General features: G+C 41.7%; 1 protein-coding gene and 1 pseudogene across 3 annotated transcripts in view; both read right to left on the bottom strand.

Moving 5' to 3' along the window:
* The window catches only part of SLC25A21 (solute carrier family 25 member 21), a 314802-nt gene that overhangs the window by 278271 nt on the left and 10562 nt on the right, over positions 1-25969 (bottom strand). The window contains exon 2 of one of the 3 annotated variants that reach the window (XM_070755370.1): positions 16497-16583. The exons of 1 other annotated variant lie outside the window; for it this stretch is intronic. In XM_070755370.1, the coding sequence (XP_070611471.1) occupies positions 16497-16583 (87 nt within the window). Of the gene's footprint in view, positions 1-16496; positions 16584-25689; positions 25741-25969 lie in introns of those variants that run through there. One more of the 3 variants, XM_070755396.1, reaches the window with a different exon arrangement.
* Positions 5649-10250, bottom strand: LOC139156795 (zinc finger protein 503 pseudogene; annotated as a pseudogene).

The following is a 25969-nucleotide window of genomic DNA, read 5'->3' as shown; positions in this document are numbered from 1 at the left end:
TGTGGGTGGGAGAGATATGATAACACTCCAAGTATCCTAAAGTATGTCACACCTAAGGAGGACCAAACACAATGATTGGACAGTATAAACCCATTTTATCCTCACAACTATTCTGTGAACAAGATTAATCTTGGATTTAAGCTGTTACCTCAGTGTGATTCCCAGACTACTCAACACTGACACTACAGGACAATAATTGCGAACCTATGGCACACTTGCCACAAGTGGTACATGGAATCATATTGGCAGGCATGCAAACTCAGGTCCAACACGCATGCGCTTGCTAATCAGCTGATTTTGGGACCTTCTGGGCCCACTGCGAGTTGATAAATAGGCTGTTTTCAGCCTCCGGAGGGGGGTGGGGAAGGCCCACTTTTTGTTCTCCCCAAGCTCCAGAGCCTTTCTAGGAGCATGGGGAGGGTGAAAACACCCCCCCAGAGGTTCTTCAGAGCCTGGAAATGGCCCATTTACTGAGTTCCAGTTGGACTGGAAATGCCATTTTTTTTGCTCTCCCCAGGCTTCAGAGCCTTTCTAGGAGCTTGGGGAGGGTGAAAATAGCCTCCCTCTGGTGGCCCTCCGGAGGCCAGAAATGGCCTGTTACAAGTTGGGAAATTCGGTGCATTCGGCTTTCACCTTCCCCAGACTCCTAGAAAGGCAATGAAGCCTGTGGAGGGGAAAAAAAACAGGACTTCTCGTCTAACCGGAAGTCGGCAAATGGGCCATTTTCTGCCTCCAGGGGGCCTCCAAGGGAGGATGGGAAAGACGTTTTCTATATATAAGATGTGAACATACTTTTAGTGTTTTACAATGTACAATGCAGACAACAATGTGTTAAAGGAAAACCCGAATATTGTTGATATATGTAATGCAATAAGAATTTTATTCATGTCTTAACAGTACAGTTCTCATACCCTTGAAAAAAAAATCCCATTGTTTGCTTTTCTTGCTACACAATAATGAAATAAACTATAATAACACTGTGATGACAAATGTTCCCAGGGATTGTATGCTTCTGATTATATTGGTATTTATCATTTTCTTTTAAAAGACAAATGTAATCAAAAACCTTAATGCAAAAAGATCTTGAGGGATATAAAGGGAAAACATGTTCAAACCACATTAAGCATTTTGAACCTGGAAATAGAGGGAGTGCAACTAAAATCAAACTTTCAAAGTTTGAAGAATAACAATAAAAAAGAGAAAACCCAAAAGCAAACAAAAAAAAAAAACCCACTATCATTTGCTTTGGATAATCAGGTCCCAGAGATGTTAGCAGAGGCGGCAACTTCATTTCCATGAGAGGGCAAAAATTGAAACTAAATATTAGATCATGCTCAAAGATATTTATAGAAACATTTCCTGGTAACTATGCATCTGTGGTGCCAATCTTGTGAAATTTTCTGGAGATAGTTGGAAGTAGTTGTTCAAGCAGAACAATCAACATTCAGAATAATGAGCTGCTGATCCAGACCTTCTCCAAGCTTGTAAAGGCTGAAGAAGGACTTGTAATTCGAGAGAAAAGTTGTATGCTTTTCTATATGGCATCTTTTCTTAAGAAATACCCACCTTCGAATTTCTTATTCACAGAACACAGAAGAAAAACACAGAATTCTCACAGAGAACCAAGCACGCTATTTCATGGCTTGGTATAATATTTACTAGACTCAGCAAAGAGCCACTTGATTTACCTCCTACCAGTGTGCCCTCCGAGGCCGTCGCAAGAGTTAGGTTTCGGCAATGTTTGCATTGCGTAAAAGCAAAAAAAATCAGCAAAAATCACCGAAATCTCACTTGCGCGAGTGTCCTCTCACAAGATTTCACTTGCTGAGCATGCGCAGAAGCAAAATCTCACACGGGCCGCATTGGGGGCACGCATTTGTGCAGGCACCCCGGAATTTCCTACCAGGACGCAGCACCCGAGCGTACTGTCTGCTGCCCGTCACTGACTAGACTTTTCCCTTTGGAAAGGGAAAATCCATTGTTATTGTAAACCAGTTCTTCCTAAAACTGATAAATACTGTATATTTTCAGAGTATAACATGGACCTTCCACCCTCTAAAAGAGGCTGAAAATTTGGGTGCCTCTTATTCTCCGAACATAGCTTTTTCAAAGCCTTTTCCCCCAGCCCTAATGCAGTGCTAATGATCTTTCCAGCTTGCAGGCTTGTTTTCATTGGTACTCCCTCCAAAAAAGGTGTTTTTTTTCTGCCCTAAGTCTTTGCAGGGTTGTTTTCATTGCTACTCCCTCTGAAATTTTTTTCCAACCCTAACCAGGGGATAAAATAACGTGCTGAAGCTGACCAGACTAAGGACATTAGCCAGATTCCTTCCTCCCTATTTTCCTCCCCCCAAAACTAAGGTGGGTCTTATACTCTGGTGCCTCTTATATTCTGAAAATATGGTCGCTAAACTATGAGCTAAGAAATAGATACTTAATCCAGAGAAGATCAAAAGCTCAGAAACAGATCTCAGAAAACATGCTGAACCTGTTTTAGATGGGTATTGTGGCCTCAAAGCTTACAAAGCTACAAATATTCTTTAGAACAATGTTTCCCAACCTTAGCAACTTGAAGATATCTGGACTTCAACTCCCAGAAGTCCCCAGCCAGCATTCGCTGGCTGGGGAATTCTGGAAGTTGAAGTCCAAATATCTTCAAGTTGCCAAGGTTGGGAAACACTGCTTTAGAAGAATCAATAAAAGTTGGTCAGAACTGTGCAACAAAGATCTGGGCTGATGGTCACCAGATGCAGCCAAAAGTAAGTTTTCCATGTGCCTTTATTCCATCTAAGGCAGTGGTCCCCAACGTTTTTTCCACCAGGGACCAGTTTCAGCAAGACAATTTTTCTATGGCCCGGTGGGGGTGGAAAGGGGTTTGGTTGGGGGCGGGATTAAGCATGGGGGTGCTGGTCCTCCCCGCCCCTCTTTCCCGCCATCGCCCTGTGGGCCGGCAGAACCTGCCTCCCAAGCCCTCTTGCCCAGCGGGGGCTAAGCGCTGGAGACAGGGGGTCAGGCTGGCCCTCCTGCCTCCCCCCAGCCAAAAATGCAAAAGCGCCCCGCGGCAGAAGCCAAAAGAGGCTTGAGCCTCTCGGTCCTTCCCGGCCCTCTGTCCCGTCCATTGTCCTGTGGCCGGCAGAACCTGCCTCCCGAGGCCTCTTGCCCGGCGGGAGGTGAAGCGCTGGGGGGGGTGGCGGCATGAGGGTCGGCAGCTGCTGACTCCACGGACCGGTGCAACATGCCCCGCGGCCCGGTACTGGTCCGCGGCCCAGTGGTTGGGGACCCCTGATCTAAGGTATGTGAATGGACAGAGAGCCTTCCCAATTCATCTGTAGAATTCCTGTAAGGATTATGCAAATCAGATTCGATTCCAATCTGAATAATTGATTCATATGGTCAAGTTGATTTGGAGTTGTCAGATTAAATGGTTGTTTTGACTGGGAAACCTGATTCAGTGCTTTCAAGCTTTATCAAATATTTGCACTTACCTAGTTCTATGCAATGTTCCTGACAGACCATGTCATTGTCAGGGTTCATTCCAAGGCGAACTATAATGTAACAATAAGACCTTGTTTCCAGGACTTCAAGCACAGACACACAATCATGTCTCTGCCATTTTCTTATCCCAGTCAACATTCAGTGCTAAGAAATATTGATTAAACATAAAGACATGAATCTGAATAAACATAGTCTCCTATAGTTATTAGACTACTGTATGCTAATAGATTAGAATTGACAATGGTGGCTATTTTTAGTAACATTTAATTTTCTTTTTAACCGAGATTGGATTTTTATTAGTGGAAGAGAAGGATTAGGGGGACGGCCCTCGACTTACAACAACAACTGAGCCCAAAAATTATGTCGCTAAGTCAGACATTTCTTAAGTGAATTTTGCCCCATTTTACAACCTTTCTGGTTCCAGTTGTTAAGTGAATCATTGCAATTGTTAAGTTAGCAACATGGTTGTTAAGTGAATCTGGCTTCCCCATGCTCGTCAGAAGGTGGCAAAAGCTGATCATGTGACGCCTGGGACACTGCAACCATTATAAATATGAACAGGTTGCCAAACATCTGAATCTTGATTAGGTGACCCTGGAGGATGCTGCAACGTTTGTGTGAAAAATGGTCAGGCCACTTTTTTCAGTGATGTAACTTCGAACGGTCACTAGGACCATCTGTATTTATAATTTCTAACAACCCTTATTGTATTTTGGCTAATTAATTTTATTTATTTATTTATTCATTCATTCATTCATTTGATTTTTTTTAAATGCCACCCTTCTCCTTGGACTCAGGGCGACTTACAACATGTTACCAAAAGCACTTTTTAACAGAGCCAGCATATTGCCCTCACAATCCGGGTCCTCATTTTACCTGTCTCGGAAAGATGGAAGGCTGAGTCAACCTTCAGCCGGTGATGAGATTTGAACCGCTGACCTGCAGACAGAGCAGTCAGCTTTGATGGCCTGCAGTACTGCACTCTACCTACTGCGCCACCTCGGCTAATTAATATGGAAAGCTAAAGTATTCATACACATACCATGTTTCCCCGAAAGTAAGACAGTGTCTTACTTTCTTTTTATCCCCCAAAGCCCCACTATGTCTTACTTTCAGGGTATGTCTTATATTGTCCCGGGCACCGGGGCCAGCTCGTCTTCGGGCTTCGGCCCAGGCGAGGCCTCTTCGGGCGCCGGAGCCGGCGGCGACTTCCTGACGCGCTACCGGCTGGTGTCGTCTAAGCTCCGCAAGCGCTTCCTGCGCAAGCCCAACGTGTCGGAGGCGTCGGAGCAGTTCGCGGCGCTGGCGAGGGAGCTGCGCACCCAGGAGAGTCTCCCTTACGCAGCCTGGTGCCAGCTGGCGGTGGCGCGCTGCGCCCAGAGCTTGGGCCACCCGGCGGGCGAGGAGGCGGCCCTGGCCGAAGCGGCGCGGCTCTGGCTGCAGCACAAGCGGGAGCTCCGACTGCGCTTCCTGCGCAAGCCCAACGTGTCGGAGGCATTGGAGCAGTTCGCGGCGCTGGCAAGGGAGCTTCACGCCCAGGAGAGTCTCCCTTACGCAGCCTGGTGCCAGCTTTCTCTTTCCTCTCCTCTCCCCTTACGGCCCCGTGCAGCTGGATGCCAAGAACAGCCCGCTGGCTCTCCTCGCGCAGACCTGCTCCCAGATCGGCAAGCCGGACCCGTCGCCTTCTTCCAGGCTCTCCAGCGGCGCCGACAAAGAGACGTCCAAAGCTCAGCGACATCGGCACCGAGGACAAGTCCAGCTTCAAGCCTTACTCCAAACCCGGCGCGGATAAGAAGGACTCCTCGGCCGGCGGAGGAAGCGTGGCGGCGGCGGCAGGCTCCGGAGGGAGCTCGGGTGGTGGCGAGAAGACGGGATTCCGGGTGCCGAGCGCCACCTGCCCGCCGTTCACGCCAAGGACAGGCAGCCCCAGTTCCAGCGCCTCGGCCTGCTCGCCCGGCCTCTTGCCCGGCGGGGAGAGCAAAGGCAGTGGCGGGAGTAGCGCAGGCGAGGCGTAGAAGAAGCGGCGGATAGCTGCGGCAAGGGCGCATCCGACGGCGCATCCCGCTTGGCTTCTTCCAGCGGCCTCTCCGCCAAGCTGAGCCAAAGCCACGAGGGCTCCAAGGCTACCCGGGCTCGTTAGCCGGGGCGTACGCCAGCTACCCCCCACAGTTCCTGCTGCCAGGCGTGGTGCTCGACCCCAGCAAAGCCGGCGGCGGGAGCGGCGGCAAAGCGGCGGGGTCCAGCCCTCTAGCGGGTTCCAGTTCCTGCCGCCGGGCATGGCGCTCGACCCCAGCAAAGCCGGATAACGAGCCCGGGTAGCTCATGATGGCCGGCGGCGGCAGCGGGAAAACAGTCTGGCCCGGCTTGTAAGGGGAGACGGGCGCCACCAAGTCGGCAGAGCCCCGCCTTGGAGCCCTCATGGCTTTGGCTCAGCTCGGCGGAGAGGCCGCTGGAAGAAGCCAAGCGGGACGCGCCGTCGGATGCGCCCTTGCCGCAGCTATCCGCCACTTCTTTCTTCTCCGCCTCGCCTCTGCTACTCCTGCCGCCGCCTTTGTTCTCCCCGCCGGGCAAGAAGCCGGGCGAGCAGGCCGAGGCGCTGGAACTGGGGCTGCCTGTCCTTGGCGTGAACGGCGGGCAGGTGGCGCTCGCCACCCGGAATCCCGTCTTCTCGCCACCGCCCGAGCTCCCTCCGGAGCCTGCCGCCGCCACCGCGCTTCCTCTGCCGGCCGAGGAGTCCTTCTTATCAGCGCCGGGTTTGGAGTAAGGCTTGAAGCTGGACTTGTCCTCGGCGCCGATGTCGCTGAGCTTCAAGGGTCCGCCTTTGGACATCTCTTTGTCGGTGCTGCTGGAGAGCTTGGAAGAAGGCGACGGGTCCGGCTTGCTGATCTGGGAGCAGGTCTGCGCGAGGAGAGCCAGCGGGCTCTTCTTGGCGTCCAGCTGCACGGGGCCGTAAGGGGAGAGGAGAGGAAAGAGAAAGCTGGCACCAGGCTGCGTAAGGGAGACTCTCCTGGGCGTGAAGCTCCCTTGCCAGCGCCGCGAACTGCTCTGACGTCTCCGACACGTTGAGCTTGCGCAGGAAGCGCAGTCGGAGCTCCCGCTCGTGCCGCAGCCAGAGCCGCGCCGCTTCGGCCAGGGCCGCCACCTCGCCCGCCGGGTGGCCCAAGCTCTGGGCGCAGCGCGCCACCACCAGCTGGCACCAGGCTGCGTAAGGGAGACTCTCCTGGGCGCGCAGCTCCCTCGCTTTTAGTACCGTGTTTCCCCGAAAGTAAGACATATGTCTTACTTTCAGGGTACGGCTTATATTAGCCGACCCCCCTGAAACCCCCGATGCGTCTTACAATCGGGGGTGTCTTACTATCGGGGAAACACGGTACATATGTATAGACACACAGAAATGTATTAGCTTGTAATATTAAGTATTACTTGTTAAAATAAAACTATGGAAAAAAGTAATCAACTAGAGTTCAAAGTGTCCTTATAAAAGTATCCATTCAGTTGAAGCCTAATTTATATACCATACCAAGGTACTGGTAACTTCCTGAGGCCTAATGCAAGTTTAATTGAACCCTCATTACTAATCTATACTTAGCTATATTGCCCCTGGGTCAAACATTTTGGGGGTTTTTTTGAGGGTTTTTTGGCCATAAATTCATAAATTTATTTATTTATTTATTTAATTTATTTATTGGATTTGTATGCCGCCCCTCTCCATGGACTCAGGGCGGCTAACAACAGTGACAAATACAGAATGTAAAAATACAATACTAAAGCAGCTAAAAACCCTTGTTATAAAACCAATCATACATACAAACATACCATGCATAAACTGTAGAAGCCTAGGGGGAAAGATTATCTTAGCTCCCCCATGCCTGACGGGAGAGGTGGGTTTTGAGGAGCTTATGACAGGCAAGGAGGGTGGGGGCAATTCTAATCTCTGGGGGGAGTTGGTTCCAGAGAGCTGGGGCCGCCACAGAGAAGGCTCTTCCCCTGGGCCCCGCCAACCGACATTGTTTAGTTGACGGGACCCGGAGAAGGCCCACTCTGTGGGACCTAACTGGTCGCTGGGATTCGTGCGGCAGAAGGCGGTCCCTGAGATAATCTGGCCCGGTGCCCTGAAGGGCTTTATAGTTCATAACCAACACTTTGAATTGTGACCGGAAACTGATCGGCAACCAATGCAGACTGCGGAGTGTTGGTGTGACATGGGCATATTTACGGAAGCTTTAAAAGTTTATACTTTTAAAGTTGTATCTTCCAGTCCTGTAACTTTCCACGTTGAAAACATTGATAAGAATGTATTTCCTACTCTGCATGACACAGATGACATGAAATGACCTTGCAGTACTTAAATGGGTGTTACTGTCTTCTGGAAATTTGGCTCTTGGCATGATTAGTTGCAAAGTCCAGACACCTGCCAAATGACAGTAAGGAGTTGAGGACTTCTGCATCATTGCTGCTATCTAGTGGCGGCATGGACTTTTCCAACCAATCATTCAGCATAACTGTCTTTTGTGTAGCTTTTCTTGTTGATTTGATCCTGCTTTTGGTCATTTTGTTACTTGTTTTATATTGTCGTTTTTTAAAAAATACGTTAATATTTTGCAATGTTTGTTAATTAGCCTGGATTAAATATTCAGAGAAATTATTTTGTGAGGAAAATATTCAAGAAAAGCTATATCATATTTTATATTTTTGTCCAAACTATGATTACCATCAGTGATGGGCTACCAGAATTTTTACTACCATACTATGGGCGTGGCTTATGCATTTTGTTTCAACATCTTTCAGTGCAAATTGGGTGCTCTGGGGTGGAGCTACAAATTTTGCTACCGGAACTGCGTTCCTGACCGTTCCTGTAGGAGCCCATCACTGATTACCATTGAAATCAAAATATTTTTTTTCTTATGACGCAATCTTTAAAGTTAATGAATCAGAAACCAGGCTTGATCTATCAATTGAACCAGTAATGGGCAGCCAGAAATTTTACTGCCACACTGTGGGTGTGGCTTATTTTGTGGGTATGGCTTAATGGTCATGTGACTGGGTAGGAGTGGCTTGCTGGCCATGTGACCAGGTGGGAGTGACTTGAACAATCATCATCATTCAAGTGAACTGTTAAGTCCTCAACTTACAACCTTACCAGTGTCACTCACTGGGGTGACAACTTGCGTTTCCCGTGCTCTCCTTCCTGGGTTGCCCCCCCCCCGGCTCAGGCTGGTTAGCTAGGCAAACAGGAGCTGCCAGAAGCATAAATACTGCCAGCACCGCTTTCACCCACACTTTCTGCTTGCATCTCAGGTGGGAGGTGGCCGCGTGAGGCCGGAAGGGAGCTGGGCAAGAGAGAGGGAAGCTCGTTCGAGGCCAGGAAGGAGGAAAGAGGAAAAAAGCAAGGAGTGCAGACGCAGCAGGGGGGAAAAGGAGAGCCGAGCCGAGACCAGTAATCCAGGAAGTGACAGCTGCTGATCAGCTGGAGCTGCACACTCATCTTAATTTCCACCGGAAGAATTGTATTCTACACCGTCCTGCCTGCTGCCTACCCTGAATTGAACATGTGTGTGTGTGTGAGGGATGGGGGGAAGGGAGGGGGAGTGGGAGAGAGAGAAAGAATGATAATATATGAGTTTATATAACTCAGCAAGTCTTTCATAGGAAAAAGGCAAAAATCTCACTAGTAACAAAGCTTTGCAGGAAATTGTTTCCAAGATAAGGACACAAGGTGAAAAAAATTCCATAAATATATGAGCGCTGACAACTGAAGGTGTTCATTTGGTAGATTAACTTTTCAAACACTTGAAAGACATCTGCCTCACACATGTGGCCAACTATTCATAAATTACAAAAATATACATGCAGTACCTGGACATATCAGAACTTCTCCATATGCACAAGGTTAAAAAAGTGGAAAAGAAATCCGAACACAGCTTGACCTGCCTTATCAATGCAAGTTAAAATGAAACAAAATAAAAAATGATGAAAACAGATTAATTTTAATTTCAGATCGTGCTCAGTCTTTTTCCTTGCATATTAACACGTAGGTCCGCCCATTCCAGCTTCAAAGAAAAAGAAGGATAAAATGAAGGAAAGGGGCAGAGGAGAACGAATCACCTGTGAAGTTGCAGTTTAATGTTATTCAAAGACGCACCCAGAAGTCATAAATACAGGCTTGGCTGCCAGAGAAACAAATAGATAATATAAAGTGTGCAAAAACAAATCCTAGTATGTTATTTTACGGCCATACATCTTTCAAAATGCTGAAAGTGTCAAAGATATCACTTCAAGAAAAAATAAGCAAAATGTTGCGGGAACATAAGCTCCTCACATAATAGCTGTCTGCTCTCATAAACTCTTTTGGACACCACTGGAAGATGCCAAAAACCGCCCTACTCTAAAATGCAAACCATTTTTACAAACATGCATTGCAATAACCATACAAACTGCTGGCATCATAGGATGTTTCTAAAATAGTCAGCCTATAGGTAATCTTACTCATGATCTGACATGGCTTTTATGCTCTCATTACTGGAAACTTTAAATTTATATATTCCACAGCTGTAAGAACATAACCTTCCAATTAAAAAAAAAAAAGCATGTTCCCATTTTAAACGTTAAGAATTAATATGCCCAGCTAGAAGTTATAGCTATGAAGAATTTTCTTTAAACACACACACACACATACTTAAATTCATTCCAGAGCAACGCAAAATCAAAGTTAGTCAGACATGATTCACCAAAAGTTCAACCACACTAGATGTACCCATCCTTGGCTAGACTTGAATGAAAAGATACAAAATATACATAACTTTTAGTTGAATCAACACTTGAATATGTTTGCATTTCTAAATGGAAATAGCACCAGCTCAGCGGTAGTCAAAAAAGCAACTCCTGTAATAAGTATAAACTGAAAAATTCCAAATAAGCCAACAGCTTTCCAGTGTGTGAATGTACTTTTTCAACGCAAAACCTGGCAAAGGAAATGAAAGAAGTAACAGGAAAATCCAATGTTCTGTGCAAATGGACATCTGCTTTCACTGTGGGCAGCCAGTGGGAGGACGCAGGCTAGAGTCTATCTCAGCCATGGAGGCTCACTTGGTAATTCAGAACTGCTCTTTCTCAGCTCTATCTGTCACACAGCGTTGTCATTGTGAGGATTATTATTTATTTATTTAGCGTACGGCATTGGTACCCGAAAGCCAGGAGTCTACAATGTTATTACAGAGTAGTAGTATGACTGCCGAAGATTGCTAGTTCATTCAGTTCACGCTCGCACGCTACCCAGGGTGCACCACAGGAGGCGGCCTAATTCCGCACGCAGAGCAGCTAATGGCATTCCGCGGGAGTCTCCATGTGATCCAGAGCTTTTTCTCCACTGGTTTTCACCTCGCATTTCAACCAATGTGGTAGGGGTTTTTTCCTTCTGTCATTAGTCCTGCCAGAGTGGTTCCTATTTATCTACTTGCATTTGCATGCTTTTCAACTGATTAGCAGATTAGCAAGTGGTGGGAACTCAATCCATCACGTGATTCTAGGGCTTGAACTGCCGGAGTGCAGAAAGTCCACCTTCTCTGGCCGACAACTCCAGCATCTTCAAGCCAATGATCCACCATACTTCACGATACAACAGCATGCTGCTGTGAGCTCTTGAATGAAAGGTTGGGACCCTATTTCTCACAGCCTCAGTGGCAGGTATCAACCTGTACCATTCAAGGTCAAGGTCTCCTTTCTCGGTTGTGCCAATCTGTATCCTTTATATGGCTGGAAAGAATATAATGATATGCAATTATATTGTTCTCCATTTCTTCACTTAATGTGACTCACTATATTTCAGAGATTATAGAACTAATTATTATTTTAAATCATGTTGCAAAATGTTACCAAATTTCTCTGACAAAAAACTAATTCTACTTATTATTGTTATTATTATTATTGTATTATTACTATTATACAATTATTATTATTATTATTACTACTATTATTAGTATTAGTATTATTATTAGTAGTAGTAGTATTACTAGTAGTAGTAGTAGTATTATTTAGATGTAGATTTAGATTTATATGCCGCCCCTCTCCAAGGACATACTGAATTATGGTTCATAATCACAAGACCCACATTTAAACTAGATATGAACCGTCTTCCACTTTAAATACTCATATGGCACATTACTCACCTTCATCAAAATTCAGTGCATCTTTTCCTTTTTACCTAGCAAATTTTGATGAAATGTATAATCTCAAATCTGACATTATAAATGTATAATCCAAAGCCTGACATATTATTTCTGCTTATTCCACTAAAATCGGTACATAGGAAAAAGAAGAGAAATACCTGCAGAAATTGGACAAACCTGTATCTATTTTTAAGAGATGCCACTCTTTATTTTGCTCCACTTGGTTAGGGAGGCAGAGAGTTCAGCCAGCAGAAGATGGAACAAAACCAATTTCAATGTGGAATATATTTTTTCTATGGGGGTTATGTGTTTATAAAACATGTATTCATCATTTCCAAACCTGGCTTGGTTTTAGCATGCAAAATATTCACATGATTTTTTTTTAAAGCAATGAATTCCTTTAATATGTATTCAAAAGCATGAGGCATTACTTTTAGTGGCAACACAGAGCTAGCTTTAAATTTTAAAAAATGTGCCACTTCTTTAAAAGACAACTTTCTTCTTTGGAAAGCATAATTTTTATTTTATTTATTTATTTGTATCCCACCCTATAATGCAGTGTTTCCCAACCTTGGCAACTTGGAGATATCTGGACTTCAACTCCCAGAATTCCCCAGCCAGCGAAACACTGCTATAATGGATGGCACCAGGGGCGGATGCCTCTTACTTGCTGCATTCTGTTCTGTTGGGCTCTCTGGTAGAATCCTCCCGAAAATTCACAGGTACAAATTTCAGACACACACACGTTTGAAAATTCAAAACAATGTTCTTTATAACATAAATTCACTTAAACTAAGCACTCTTTTGGTATAGAAAAGAGCACTCGTCTCCAAACAAACTGGTAATTTGTACAAGTCCCTTATCAGTTCTGAGATAGTTAGCTTGCAGCTGTGAGGCAATTCACAGTCCTTCTTCTTTCACAAAGTGAAACACACTTTGCCCTGGTTTAGTTTCAAAGCGGGGGAAAAGCAACACACCAAGGTCAAAGTCAGCAAGGCAGGCACGAAACACAATGATCAGATAATCCTCCACAATGGCCAAACCCACAGGCTGCTCTTTATAGCAGCCTCACTAATTACCACAGCCCCACCCAACCACAGGTGGCCTCATTTTCTTTGATAATAATCTCTCAGTTGTTGTTGCCTATGCATCGCTCTCCGCATGCGTGGCTGTATCATTAACTCTTGTTCCGAATCCAAGGAGCTCCTTCTGAGCTGTCTGCCACACTCTCCTCCTCCCTGTCACTCATGTCTTCTTGGTCAGAGGAACCTTCATCAGCAGATTCCACTGGGAGCAAAACAGGCCTGCGGCATGTGGATGTCTCCCCCACATCCACAGTCCTTGGGGCAGGAGCTAGGCCAGAGCTAACCACAATACATCCCCAGAGTGATCTTGCTTCTGCACATATGCAGGAAATTGCCAAAATCTTACGCACAAGAATGTTCCTCCACAAGATTTTGCTTCTGCGCATGCACAGGAAGCAAAAAATACAAAAAAATAAAGAAGAAAAGATGGCGGCACCCGAAGGACTGGCATCAGAGCATTTATGTGCAAATGGCAGGAACTGGCGGCCGCTACTGGTTCGCAGTCATCTACTGCACCAATAGCAATCCAACTCTGGATAGTACTGGTAGCTTTTTTAGATATATCATCTCCTTGATTTTTATGTTTAGACTTTTGTAGCCAAAATGGCACCACCCAAGAACAAAAGAATACATTTCCAAAGGCTTGGGGAAATCCTAAGATTTCCATCAATGATTAAAGGCGTGGGGAGATTAAGTGCGGAGGAAGGTATTCCAAAAAATACCATAATGAGGATTGAACATGCTCAATGTTTAATCAATAATTGTTTTCACAATGAAGAAAGCTGAGTAGAAGGGGAGAGGGGAAGAATGGTGAACTCAAGAGGAGGGTGCTGGACACACAAATCCCATTTAAGATGATCATCAATGTGATTATGGGGAAATAAAGCACATTTTCTTCAGCAAAAATATACTTCCTTTGTAAACATATCTTTAGCACTGCACAAACCAACAATGCTTACATTTGCAACTATTTAGAATAGACAAATTTGATTATAGTTCGGTTAGGAAGTAACTTTTACAATGCAGACTAACCAAATCAAAGCACCAACTTTTAATCTGAAATAAAATAATGAACTGAACGGCATTGACAGCAGCCAGAAAGAATATCTGGAGATCATCTTGAATTTCAGCTAGATTGAAATTCATTACTATTTACCAAGGAAGGAAACAAACAAACAAACAGAAAATTGTAAAAAGGCACCTTCCCAAATCTCCATCAAAATCTATATTTTGAAAATGTACTATGTGTTTGGTTTACAGCCTTTCGATCACTTACAACTCTAAACATAAAAGTTAAGACTGGCATGAAAGTTGTTACCATAATCCTTGAGCTTTTCTGTACTAAATAACAACGCGGGTCTCAAATGCTTGAATCACTTGCAAACTGTTAGCAGAATGTTGCTATAGGGCAATTTCTTTCACTGCCATTCTGGTGGGGAAAGCTCAGTATATATTACTCAAAAGGCTTGTGTATAAAATCAGCATTTATTTTAATAATACTCGACCACAGGGGTGTCAAATTGAAGATCCGCAGGCTGGATCCGGCCCACAGGGTGCTTAAATCTTGCTTACAGGGCCAGCCTGAAAATAGCGAAGGACTGGCCTGCGGTGCCCCTGGCAGGCAAAATGGGGCACGGGGGGGGGGGGGGACACTAATGGCTACCCATGCCCCATTTTTGTCCCAGATAGCCTCCTGCAGCATTCTGCTGGCCAAAAGGGACCTAGAATTAGAATCTAGAGGGCCGGCAGAGTGCTGCAGGAGGTGTCCGTCCAATCTCTCCCCCAATGCTGATCCGGCACTTGAAAAAAATCCAGTTTGATATCCCTGCTCTATCACACCATGAAATGTGAAAATGCAAGTATGGTATGTAGAAACTAGGAAGTGGCATTATATTAAGTGAGACTATATTTTTATATACACCATGACTGCGAACACACTCAGAATGCTTTCTCCTATATCTGCTACTTAATTCTGATTTATTCGATTCATCTAATTCACATTTATCCTCTCTTTTCTCCAAAAATTCAAGAAAGCTTACAGGAGAATCACTTTTCATTTTTTTCCCAGCAGACCTCTGGGATAAACAGATTGGACTAACAAAGAATTATTGGTTCAAATTCATCCAGTGATTTTCCATGGCTCGTGGTGGACTTAATCTTGACCTCCACGGTCCTAGGCATATTCTTCAACTCTAAAATCAACCTGATTCTTTTAGCCAGAATGGACAGTAGCTGAACCTAGGGGCCTTCTGCGTATGTTATCCACTTAAGCTATGCTGTCTGATGGTGCCACCCCCCTTTGAAGTTTTGCATGTTTAGAATGTCAGAAGGAAGGGCAGCATTGGCACTCCCTAAGCTTTGATGCCCCAGGCTAGTGTATGCTCATCCTAAACCCTGCCCTGATCTTATCACTGAGCAATCACTCTGGACACTTGAGAGAAAAATCTTAGTCAGACCTCATTGCCTGAACAATAATTTTGGATACTACCAGTGATTTTCAACCTTTTTTGAGCCACGGCACATTTTTTACATTTACAAAATCCTGGGGCACACCACCAACCAAAATTACACCCTAAGACACTCTCTTCTCTTTTTCCATCCCTGTCTCCTCCCCCCCTTGTGTGTGTGTGTGTGTGTGTGTGTGTGTGTGTGTGTGTGTGTGTGTGTGTACACATTCTGGAACCCTTTCCAAAAACAGGTGAGGGCTGGGGGGTTTTTTCTCTCTTATTCTCTGGGTGCTTTTTATCATATGCTTTAAATCAAGAGTCACTTCTCTCTCTCTTTTGTTTCTCTCTCTTTCCTCTCCTTCTCTGTCTCAATCATCATCTCTCCCTTCCTCTCCTTTTCTCTCTTTCTCTCTTTCTTTCTTTCTTCCTCTTTCTCTCTCTTGCTTTCTTTCTCTCTCTCTTGCTTTCTCTCTTTCTCTCTTCTCTCTCTCTTGCTTTCTCTCTCTCTCTCACTCTCTCTCTCTTTCTCTCTCTCTCTCAGCAAAAAGTTGCGAGACCGAAACCTGAACTTCCTTCTTCGCGGCACACCTGACCATGTCTCGCGGCACACTAGTGTGCCACGGCACACTGGTTGAAAAACACTGAATTAACCAAGTGGATCCAATTCTTCCTTACTCTCTGAAACTAGAATTAATTAAAGCATTTAATTAATTAAAGTATTTAAAATATTTAAGTATTTAAAAAATTAAAGTATTTTTTTGCTCAATTAAATATAACCCAATGTTTTATCTGAATCCAAACGCTAAGGTTTGATCAAATACCTATAATCAGAATTGTTCCTACAAACTACAGCTTGTCAATTGATGTCATAATATTATTAATCAATAATATTATTAATCAATATAATTATATTATTAATTATATTATGCTGATATTATTAATTTTTAATAAAAAGATTGTTATTAATCTATTAATAACAATAGCAAGAAAAGGAGGATGACAAGTGTATGATTTTGATTAATACAAAACAAAGTATTTGAATGCAAATAATATCTAATCTTCTTGAGAACAATCGGTTTGGTTTAGTGCTTTAAGGCATCAGACTAGGAACCAGGAGACTGGGAGTTCCAGTCCAGCTTATGCACTCTCTTTCAGCCCAAGTCACCTTACAGGGTTGTTGTGGGGAAAGATAGGAGAAGGAAGTAGAATTAGTCATGTTCAACAGCTTGAACTATTTATAAAAATAATAAAGGCAGAGATAAAAAATTATTTAAAAATTTAAAAAATTTAAAATGAATAACAATTACCAATCACTGAATATGTCAGTGCTTCCATTCTCCTTTGCCCCATCTTCTTCCTTGGCCTCATACCAGACTGCCAGACTGTCACGAATCCTTGGGAGGTGGGTGGGGACAGAGTTAGCAAGTAGGGAGTGAAGACAAAAAGAAACCAAAACCACTTCAAGTGCCTGCCAGAGACATCGACCGACCAACCTCAATGTCACAAACATGGGAATGGAATGCGGACCATGACTGAGCCCACCAAACCTAAGAACTGTTACCAAAACTATTCATTTGAATTCAATTGGACACAAGCGAGAGTGTTGCAGGGAGGACATGGGAAAGGTGAAAATAAATAGACAACTTTTGTGCACAGATCTTAGATCTGGCCTTTTCTACCTTGCAACCACTTGGCTTTAGTAAAAGTATTACTTTCACTATAAATGCAATTGAAGGCTCTTTCTATCTAAACGATGAAGTTTTATTTTATTTATTTATTTAATTGGATTTATATGCCGCCCCTCTCCGAGGACTCCCACAGCATGTACAGAAAAACAGGAAACAATAATAACAATCCAAGTTGGGACAAGCCCGACAGGTTTTGGCAGCGTCAGCTTCAGACAGCTGAGTATCATATTATAATAACAACAACAGAGTTGGAAGGGACCTTGGAGGTCTTCTAGTCCAACCTCCTGCTTAGGCAGGAAACCCTACACTACTTCAGACATTTGGTTATCCAACATCGTCTTAAAAACTTCCAGTGCTGAAATACAAACCAAAGAGAGAAAAACAAACATGTGATTCATTTCAGCCAAATAACAATTGTATAATAACATTATTTAAAATGCTACAAAACATTTTTCTGTTAAAAATTAAGTAATAGCCCCTAGGCCACATGGTCTGTATTAACCCTCACCTCACATTCAGCAAATTCAATGCACAAAAGAAATTAAGTGGTGGAAACCAATAAATAAAAGTGCCTTTGATGCAGGAAGGAAATATTTGGTGCAATTAGAGCTGCAGCAAAAGGAAGGAAAACAGAAGAATGTATCACTTCCTGGCTTCTCTAAATAGTTTCAGGGATTTCAGCTCAGGAGGGAAGATATTAGAAACTTCAAATTTATTCTTTCAACTGGGAGTGCCAGAAAAAAAAATTGTGTAAGGAAGGGAGGTGCATAGTGTATTAGAAAGATGCCATCTCCACTCTGGTGTACAGTATTCTGTTTTTTAACTTACTAAATACTGTGTTTCCCCAAAAATAAGACCCTGTCTTATACTTTTTGAACCTCAAAATAAGCACTTGGCCTTATTTTTGGGACGGTCCTATTATTTTGATGGGCATGGAGCAAGACTCCTCTTGCCATCTATCCTGATTTTCAGCTCTTGTCTCCATGGTATTTTTAGGTTAGGGTTTATTTTGGGGAAGAGCTTATTTTGGGGGAGGTCTTATTTTCAGGGAAATACAGTACAGTGGTACCTCTACTTAAGAACGCCTTTACTTAAGAACTTTTCTAGATAAGAACTGGGTGTTCAAGATTTTTTTTGCCTCTTCTTAAGAACCCGAGCCCGGAAAAATTTCCGAAGAATTTGAGAGTGGCATGAAGGCCCAGCCAATTTCCTGCCATTTCTCTCTCTGGTGCAGTGTATGGGGGGCAGCCTCGTGCTGGGTGTATTGGAGGCGTGTGCTCCTCCTCACTGTCTCAGAGTCCCTCTTTTTTTTAAAAAGCCTTAAAGTTTTGGATTTTTTTGATTCCCCTCACCTCACCTTCTTCCTTCAGGAGCAACTGTTCTCCTCCTCTTCTTCCTCCTCCTCCTCCCACCCAAATTCCGAGGTTTTATTTCTTTCCTAATGGGTTTGCACGCATTATTTGCTTTTACGTTGATTCCTATGGGAAAAATTGCTTCTACTTAAGAACTTTTCCACTTAAGAACCTGGTCTCGGAACGAATTAAGTTCTTAAGTAGAGGTACCCCTGTATTAAAATCGACAAATAATAAGTGTTTCAATGATTTTAGGTCTGCTTTTAGATGAGTGATGGTGAACCTATGGCACGCGTGCCACCAGTGGCACACAGAGCCATATTAGAGGGCATGTGAGGCATTGCCCTATGTCAACTCCAGTGCACATGCGCATGCTGGCCATCTGATTTTCGGCCTTGGGGAAGACTGTTTCACTCTCTGGGAAAGCTTCCTGAAGCCCTTGAATGTTAAAAATGGCCCAATGGACAAACCAGAAGTTTGGAAAAAGGGACTTCTGGTTTGCCTGTTATACTGTTTCTTGTACTCCGGGGCTTTAGGAAGCTTCGCTGAAGCCTCCAGCGTGCAAAAAATAGCACAATGGACAAACCAGAAGCCCATTTTTCTGAACTTTTGGTTTGCCTGTTGGGGTGTTTTTTTCACCACCCAGGCTTCAGTGATTGATCCGTGCATGAAAGTTAATGGTGGGCAAAAAAAAAAGAATGAGACAAAGCTGAACACAGTTGATCTAGCTCTCTGAATGAATGCTAGTAATTTAATGATAAATATAAATACTTATCTAGAAATAAATGAACCATTGTTTATTTTTGTGTTTTATTTTTTAAAGGAAATATATATAAAAATGGAAAATATGTATGGCAGCAGAGGCAGCAATACAGCAATTCAGCTCTAAAGCAGTGTTTCCCAACCTTGGTAACCTGAAGATATTTGGACTTCAACTCCCAGAATTCCCCAGCCAGTGAATGCCAAGGTTGGGAAACACTGCTCTAAAGGACAATATAGTTGAGCAACTATATTATAAGCTAGCAAACTCAAGACTGCAGTTGTGATGTTCTGTGCCCCTTTGTATCAGGCTTAGCATGTTGTGCAAATCAGCTGTTATCACTTCAACAAACCACGATTAAACAAAATACACCAAGCTTATAGTTTTTACATTTTATTTTCCTCCTTTTCTAATTCCTTGTGTACCCTGATTGTCGAAAGCTACCCTGTGTGTTTAAATGGACCGTAGTCCACAAAAACCTTTGACATGCTGAATTTATTAATTTTTCATTCCAAAAGTCTATTTTTTTATGAAAACAAGACATTTCAATCATGCACGGTTAATCATTTTGAAAGTTTCAAGTTAAAAGATATATTTCATGGGATAATTATTGCAATTGTTCTATATTTTAAAATTTTTAAATCCAACGTACATATCTGCTACTTTGTGACTTTAAACAGTAAATTATAGAAATTCTAAACACTTTGTTTAAAAGTTTTATTAAAATCAGTTGGACATGCTTCTATGTAAACATAGTTAGAATTCTTCTGTTTATTCAGGGAATTAAATTATAAAATAGTTAACATTCAGAATTAGAGGGCCTTCTACTGTCAGTATTATAAAATGCTCATTGCAAACCTATACCATTTTGGGAAGGGGAGAAATATATATGACATGGCAAACTTGCATTCAAATTCAAGTGACTTCAAAAATCTGTTTCTCATTTAACTTTTCCAGTCAGAAACTTTATTTTCATATGTAAACAACTGTTGCATAATCAGGACTTTTCTAAAATACAGACTGATGCAAAAAAAAGTCAAAATGTTAAAAATGCTATTTAATAAAGTGGTATGCTACGAAGATAAAACATTGATTAGTTTCTGCACTCAAACAGTCTCACTTATAAGGAAAGATTTTAAGGAAAATTTAATCTGGTGTCCAAATATAACATTACTTTAAATGTGAGGTCATCTAAACATCTGTCTCCAATATATCCATAGGGATTTAAATCAAAAGTCTGCTAAACATGTACAATCATTTAGAAAATAAATAACAGAACAAATTTTCTCTTGATTATGATTATCATGCATTTTAAGAGGAAACATTTATTCTAATAAGAAAAGTCTGAATTTAAAGTTTATTGACATTAAAGTAAAATAGTTTTTTTCCAAGAATATGACATTGATTTATATTTACTCTAATCCTGAATAATATCCATAATTCAATACTTAAGAAACAAGGCCTGTGCTTTGACAATTTTAGTACTCTAGGGCTCTATTAATATTATAATAGAAATGGGTGATCACCAAAATATTTATCTTTGCAAAGCAAAGCTTTAATCTCAGATCCATTTTTTTTCTATGTGGTGCAATTTGGATTGCAATTTTTGCAATTCCTGGGCAGAAAGGTGCACTAATACAGGGATGGTCCAACCTTGGCAGCATTAAGACTTGGGGTCTTCAATTCCTAGAATTCCCCATGACTGGGAATTCTGGGAGTTGAAGTCCTTAAGTCTTAAAAGTCACCAGGTTAGACACCACTGCTCTATCCAAAGAGCACCTAGTTTAGAAAGACGGTCCCAAGTCATCCCTCCATCAAAGAGACAAGATCAGGCAGAAATGACCACAATAATACCCGAGCACACAACAGATACAAACTCAAAGTGAACTACCCCAAACTTGAACTTAGAAAATACAACTTCAGCAACCGAGTAATTAATGCCTGGAACTCACTACTTGACTCTGTGGTTTCATCACCAAACGCCCAAAACTTTATTCTTAGACTGTCCACTGTTGACTTCATTCGATTCCTAAGAGGTCAGTAAGTGGCGTGCATAAGCGCACCAGCGTGCCTACTGTCTCTGTCCTAATGTTCCCCTCTTATCAGTACCCAGTATACAGTATAAACAATGTGTATATCTATGTATATTACAAACACATACTTGACCAAAAAAAAAAGTCCTTATGTAACTCAAATAGTGCCGCCAATGGGAAGTGAGCATGAATCTTCATCTTTGCTAAAATATGTAGCCTTAGGGACCTATATTTATTAAACTTTAGTTCACTAATAACTTCAGTTCTCTTGATTGACCGCAAAGCTATTTAACATACTTGACATAAAAACATCATTTTGGTGGTAGCTCCAAAGTTGTGAAACACTCTTCACAAAGGTTTTCACACAACTTACATTATGAACTTTTTCAGTACTTGGGAAAATCTAAGCGTCTCAGTATTTTAAGTAACATTTTGCATTTATAGAACTTCAGAATTTTAATGCTATTTCATTATTATTAATTATGCTTTCTTATTGCCATGATTATTGCTGCTCCTGATTTTTATTGTTTCACATTTTTAAATCTCTGTTTCTTTTATGCTGGTTTATATTATTGTTATATTGTTTCTTTTTATTTCTTTTTTCTATTGTTGAGAAAAACAATAAAAAGAAAGGAGAAAAAGGAGAAAAGCATACTTCTCCCATGCGCTAAAAAGGCTAACTATGTCTTCCACTATTATTCATTTAAATCAATTTATTTAACAATAAGAAACAAATGGGAAATTAAATGTATAAATTAATATACACAATCCAAATTTTAAAAAAAGTCCTGGCAGGAAAACTATATTGGAATATAAAAATAGAGGTGGATTCTTGTAACTATAGTGTAACTGATGGGGAAATGGGTGTCCCTCCTATTTTGTAGTATTTGTGATCTTACTGCAAATTTACTTAGTTACTTACTTACTTATTAATTAATTGAGATTTCTATGCTGGAGAGAATTTATAATCATTGTCTTCAAAAGAACACAGGCATAAAATTCACTAATAAATTTCCAATAACCTGCCAAAAAATTGACAATTACAACATAAGACTCCATTGTATGAAATTCTGTGTATTTTAAGACCCCCTTTTCAATTTCTCAGGGATGACTCCTGTTCTTTGGAATAATCTTCCCACCAGCTTACAATTAGCCACCACTCTGCAGGCCTTTGGAAATGCAGTGATGGGCTGAGCCTTTTCTGACTGATCAGTTAAAGATTCTGATCACTATTTCATCTTATTGTTGGAGTAAATTTAAATGAGGCACGGTGTTTTGTATTAGTTGATTAAGGTCTCTCTTATTTTTGTAGGCTATACCGAATCACCTGATCCGGCCACCACAGAAATGGTTTAATAAACAATTAATGGTTGAACATACCCATCTTCTGAAAAAATTTAAACATAGTATATTCTGCATATTCTTGTACGTCTATAAGATTCTATTTTACAATGTGTACAATTGTTTTTATGGGATTGTTACAAAGAGATGGTAAAGAGTTGTAAAGAGGCTTTAAAAGATCCTGTATTACACAGACTTCTGGAGCACTTAGGGCTGCAGGCTCATATCAAGATATTAACATTGTTTTAATTGAAGATAACTTTATTTTATACTTCTCAAACTGGAGTTGATCATTTGTTGCTAGAAGCAAATGAAGCTAACCTCTAAGTAATGCCCTGTAAATAATTGATTGGTAATGTAGCAAGCAATCTAAAGACTTGACTGAATCAATCTTTCAAACCAAGTATGAAGCAGTTTAAAGCACTGAGTCAAATTTGAATTGAAATTTGAATTGGGATTTGAAAACAATTGAAGCAAAGCTGACTGGAGAATTCAGGGAGTTGAAATCCACAAGTCTTAAAGTTGCCATGTTAGGACACCCCTGCCTTAGAGCGTCTAAAATTTTCAGTGTATGGACAAACTGGTTAATAATGGGAATTCTGATACTGACAAAAGTAGCCAACCAGTGAGTTTTATCACTTCCCAAATCCTATTAATCATATCAAATAAGGAATACTGCTGGTGTCTCATTTTTCTAATAGAATGTGTTGGAGGAAGGAATGGAGAGAGAGAAGTTCAAGATGTATTCTGTGGCTTTAAAAGGGGAGAGGGCAGTGTGTAATCCTCTATCCTTTCCCTAAGCCATTTATCCTTAATCTTCATTAAACCTCAGTCTATTCTACAGTATAGTCTGTTAGTTTAATGCGTGCAGTTCTTCAGCTAATTCATTTTTCAGATCCAGTCCTGCATAGCTGTCCCAAACATCATAACTTTTTTCAGATAACTAAATAAACTCGCCGCTTTTACCCTTCAAATCTCTAATGATTTTACTCAAAATTTATTGCTAATGGCTTTTTAATGTTTTCATTAACTTTCATTTCTCATAAAGATGCAACCATTAGTCTACTTTTTACATGAAGTTAAATAAAAATGATATCCCCTATTCATCTGCAACCCATCACTGAAGAAAAAGGATATTATTTTCTTAATCTTTGAATTTACTAAAAATATTAAAATAGCATTATACTGCCATCTAGTGGCCAGTTTAATGGATGCATATAAAACCATTTTAATGAGTGGTGGAATACATAGCAACTAACAATTACTGTAAATTTATTTATTATTTATTTATTTATTGGACTTATATGCAAGTCTATTCAGGAGCAAGTGAATATAATTTATTATCAGGTAAGTAGTAGGTATTGGGTCTTCACATGTGGCTTAGGAATATAACTGTACTAAACAAAAGTATCTAATTTGAATGAAACAATAGCAAAATTTTATTTTTTTTATTTATTATTTGGATTTGTATGCCGCCCCTCTCCGAAGACTCGGGGCGGCAGCTTCATATAAGTTTAAGTTTAAGTTTAAGTTTAATCAGATTTGTATGCCGCCCCTCTCCGCGGACTCGGGGCGGCTCACAGCAATAGCAATACAATGTAAGACAAATCCAATATTTAAATTAATTTAAAAAACACCAAAAGTTAAAAACCAATCATACACACTAGCGTACCATGCATAAATTTTAAAGCCTAGGGGGAAGGAACATGTCAATTCCCCCATGCTTGACGACAGAGGTGGGTTTTAAGGAGCTTATGAAAGGCTAGGAGGGTGGGGGCAACTCTGATATCTGGGGGGAGTTGGTTCTAAAGGGTCGGGGCTGCCACAGAGAAGGCTCTTCCCCTGGGTCCCGCCAACCGACATTGTTTAGTTGACGGGACCCGGAGAAGGCCAACTCTGTGGGACCTAACTGGTCGCTGGGATTCGTGCGGCAGAAGGCGGTCCCGGAGATATTCTGGTCCAGTGCCATGAAGGGCTTTATAGGTCATAACCAACACTTTGAATTGTGACCGGAAACTGATCGGCAACCAATGCAGATATAATGTAAAGAACATTTAAAGCCCAAGAAATATATTCTGAAAGACTGCCTCAGATATACATGGCTCAAGTTAATTAAATATATATTGAGGAAGTCTTTCCCTGATACATTATTTTAAAGAAGTAAACAAAATTTAGTGTCACTGTTGATAACAATACCCAATTGCACAAATATTACACAGCAATGAAATGGTTTGGATGAAAACCACAATAATAATAATAATAATAATAATAATAATAATAATAATAATAATAATATTTATTAGATTTGTATGCCACCCCTCTCCGAAGACTCACTGTTTATAACGAACGATTATTTAGCCAAACCAAAAGTTATGTTCAATATTGGTGTATTGTTGGTGTAGTGGTTAGAATGCAGAAGTGCAGGCTGCCCACTGCCAGGTATTTGATCCTGACAAGCTGAAGGTTGACTCAGCCTTCCATCCTTCCATTGTGTTCTGACCTAGGCATCCCCAAACCATGAAGCAGATTTTTTTAAAAAAACCCTTTTTATTAAGTGACTGTGACACAAAGTCTTTCAAGAGAGCATTTGCAGTCACAGACCTTATCTGCCTTGGAGAGCTGCCAGGCTTCAAAAATTGGCAAGAAGTCTCTGAGAGTCACAAACCAATTAAGTGAACTAATTGTTTCTTGCAAACTCCCCTCCCCTTTTGCTCCTCTTTTATTCCCTATGGAAGGGGCTGTTGCATCTGCAAGCCACGCCGTTTTTGCACAACTCGGAAGCAGCTCAGCCAGCGGGAAAATAAATGTGCGCTAATTGGATGCCTGTTGTGACAGCTGCTATATAAATATATAGAAAGTGAGTTGCCGATTTTGCTCCGTTCTTGTTGCTGGTTCGCTGTTCCCCTAATAAAGGCAGTGATGGGCTCCTACAGGTTTGAATTTAAACATGCCTGGGATAAACATATATCCATCCTAAGATAAAATACAAAAAATAGTATAAGGGCAGACTAGATGGATCATGAGGTCTTTTTCTGCCGTCAGTCTTCTATGTTTCTATGTTGGGAGTAATATGTTGACATAAAGCATTATGGAATGTTATATAAGTCTAAGGGCTTTTGCTATTAAGTTTAAAGTAGCACAAGTGCAGCGATACCATATAGAGGTTGAGAACTTCAGTTCTTCTACCTTCCATCACTACTCCTTCTATGCTTCAAGAACAAATCAAGCCTCCATCAGTTCTAAGAGTAGTGTTGTCCCGATTGCTCTCTGCTCTGCTCTGCTCCTAAACTAATGCGCGAATATGACTTTTAAGGAGGAAGACCTACCTTCTGTCTGGTTTTCACTAATGAAGCATTTGCAGAAAGGCGATGCAAGAGGCTACTAGACGGTTGGCACCGAACAGCAGAGGAAGAAATCAAACATGAGAAAAGGAGGTTAGTTGTTCTCTCTCGGGCAGAAGACCAATATGTGGAAATCTAGCTTTATATAAACACATTATTAAATCTCCCTGAAGAATTAGATTTGGAAATGGCAAATGTATATATGCAGAAAATAGGACGGATGTGTTTCTGTGTTAAGCCAGGCTTTGTTTATAACTACACTTTA

This window comes from Erythrolamprus reginae, chromosome 1 (assembly GCF_031021105.1).
Source record: "Erythrolamprus reginae isolate rEryReg1 chromosome 1, rEryReg1.hap1, whole genome shotgun sequence".
NCBI classification, from domain to species: domain Eukaryota; kingdom Metazoa; phylum Chordata; class Lepidosauria; order Squamata; family Dipsadidae; genus Erythrolamprus; species Erythrolamprus reginae.
This window is presented reverse-complemented; position numbering and strand designations above follow the sequence as displayed.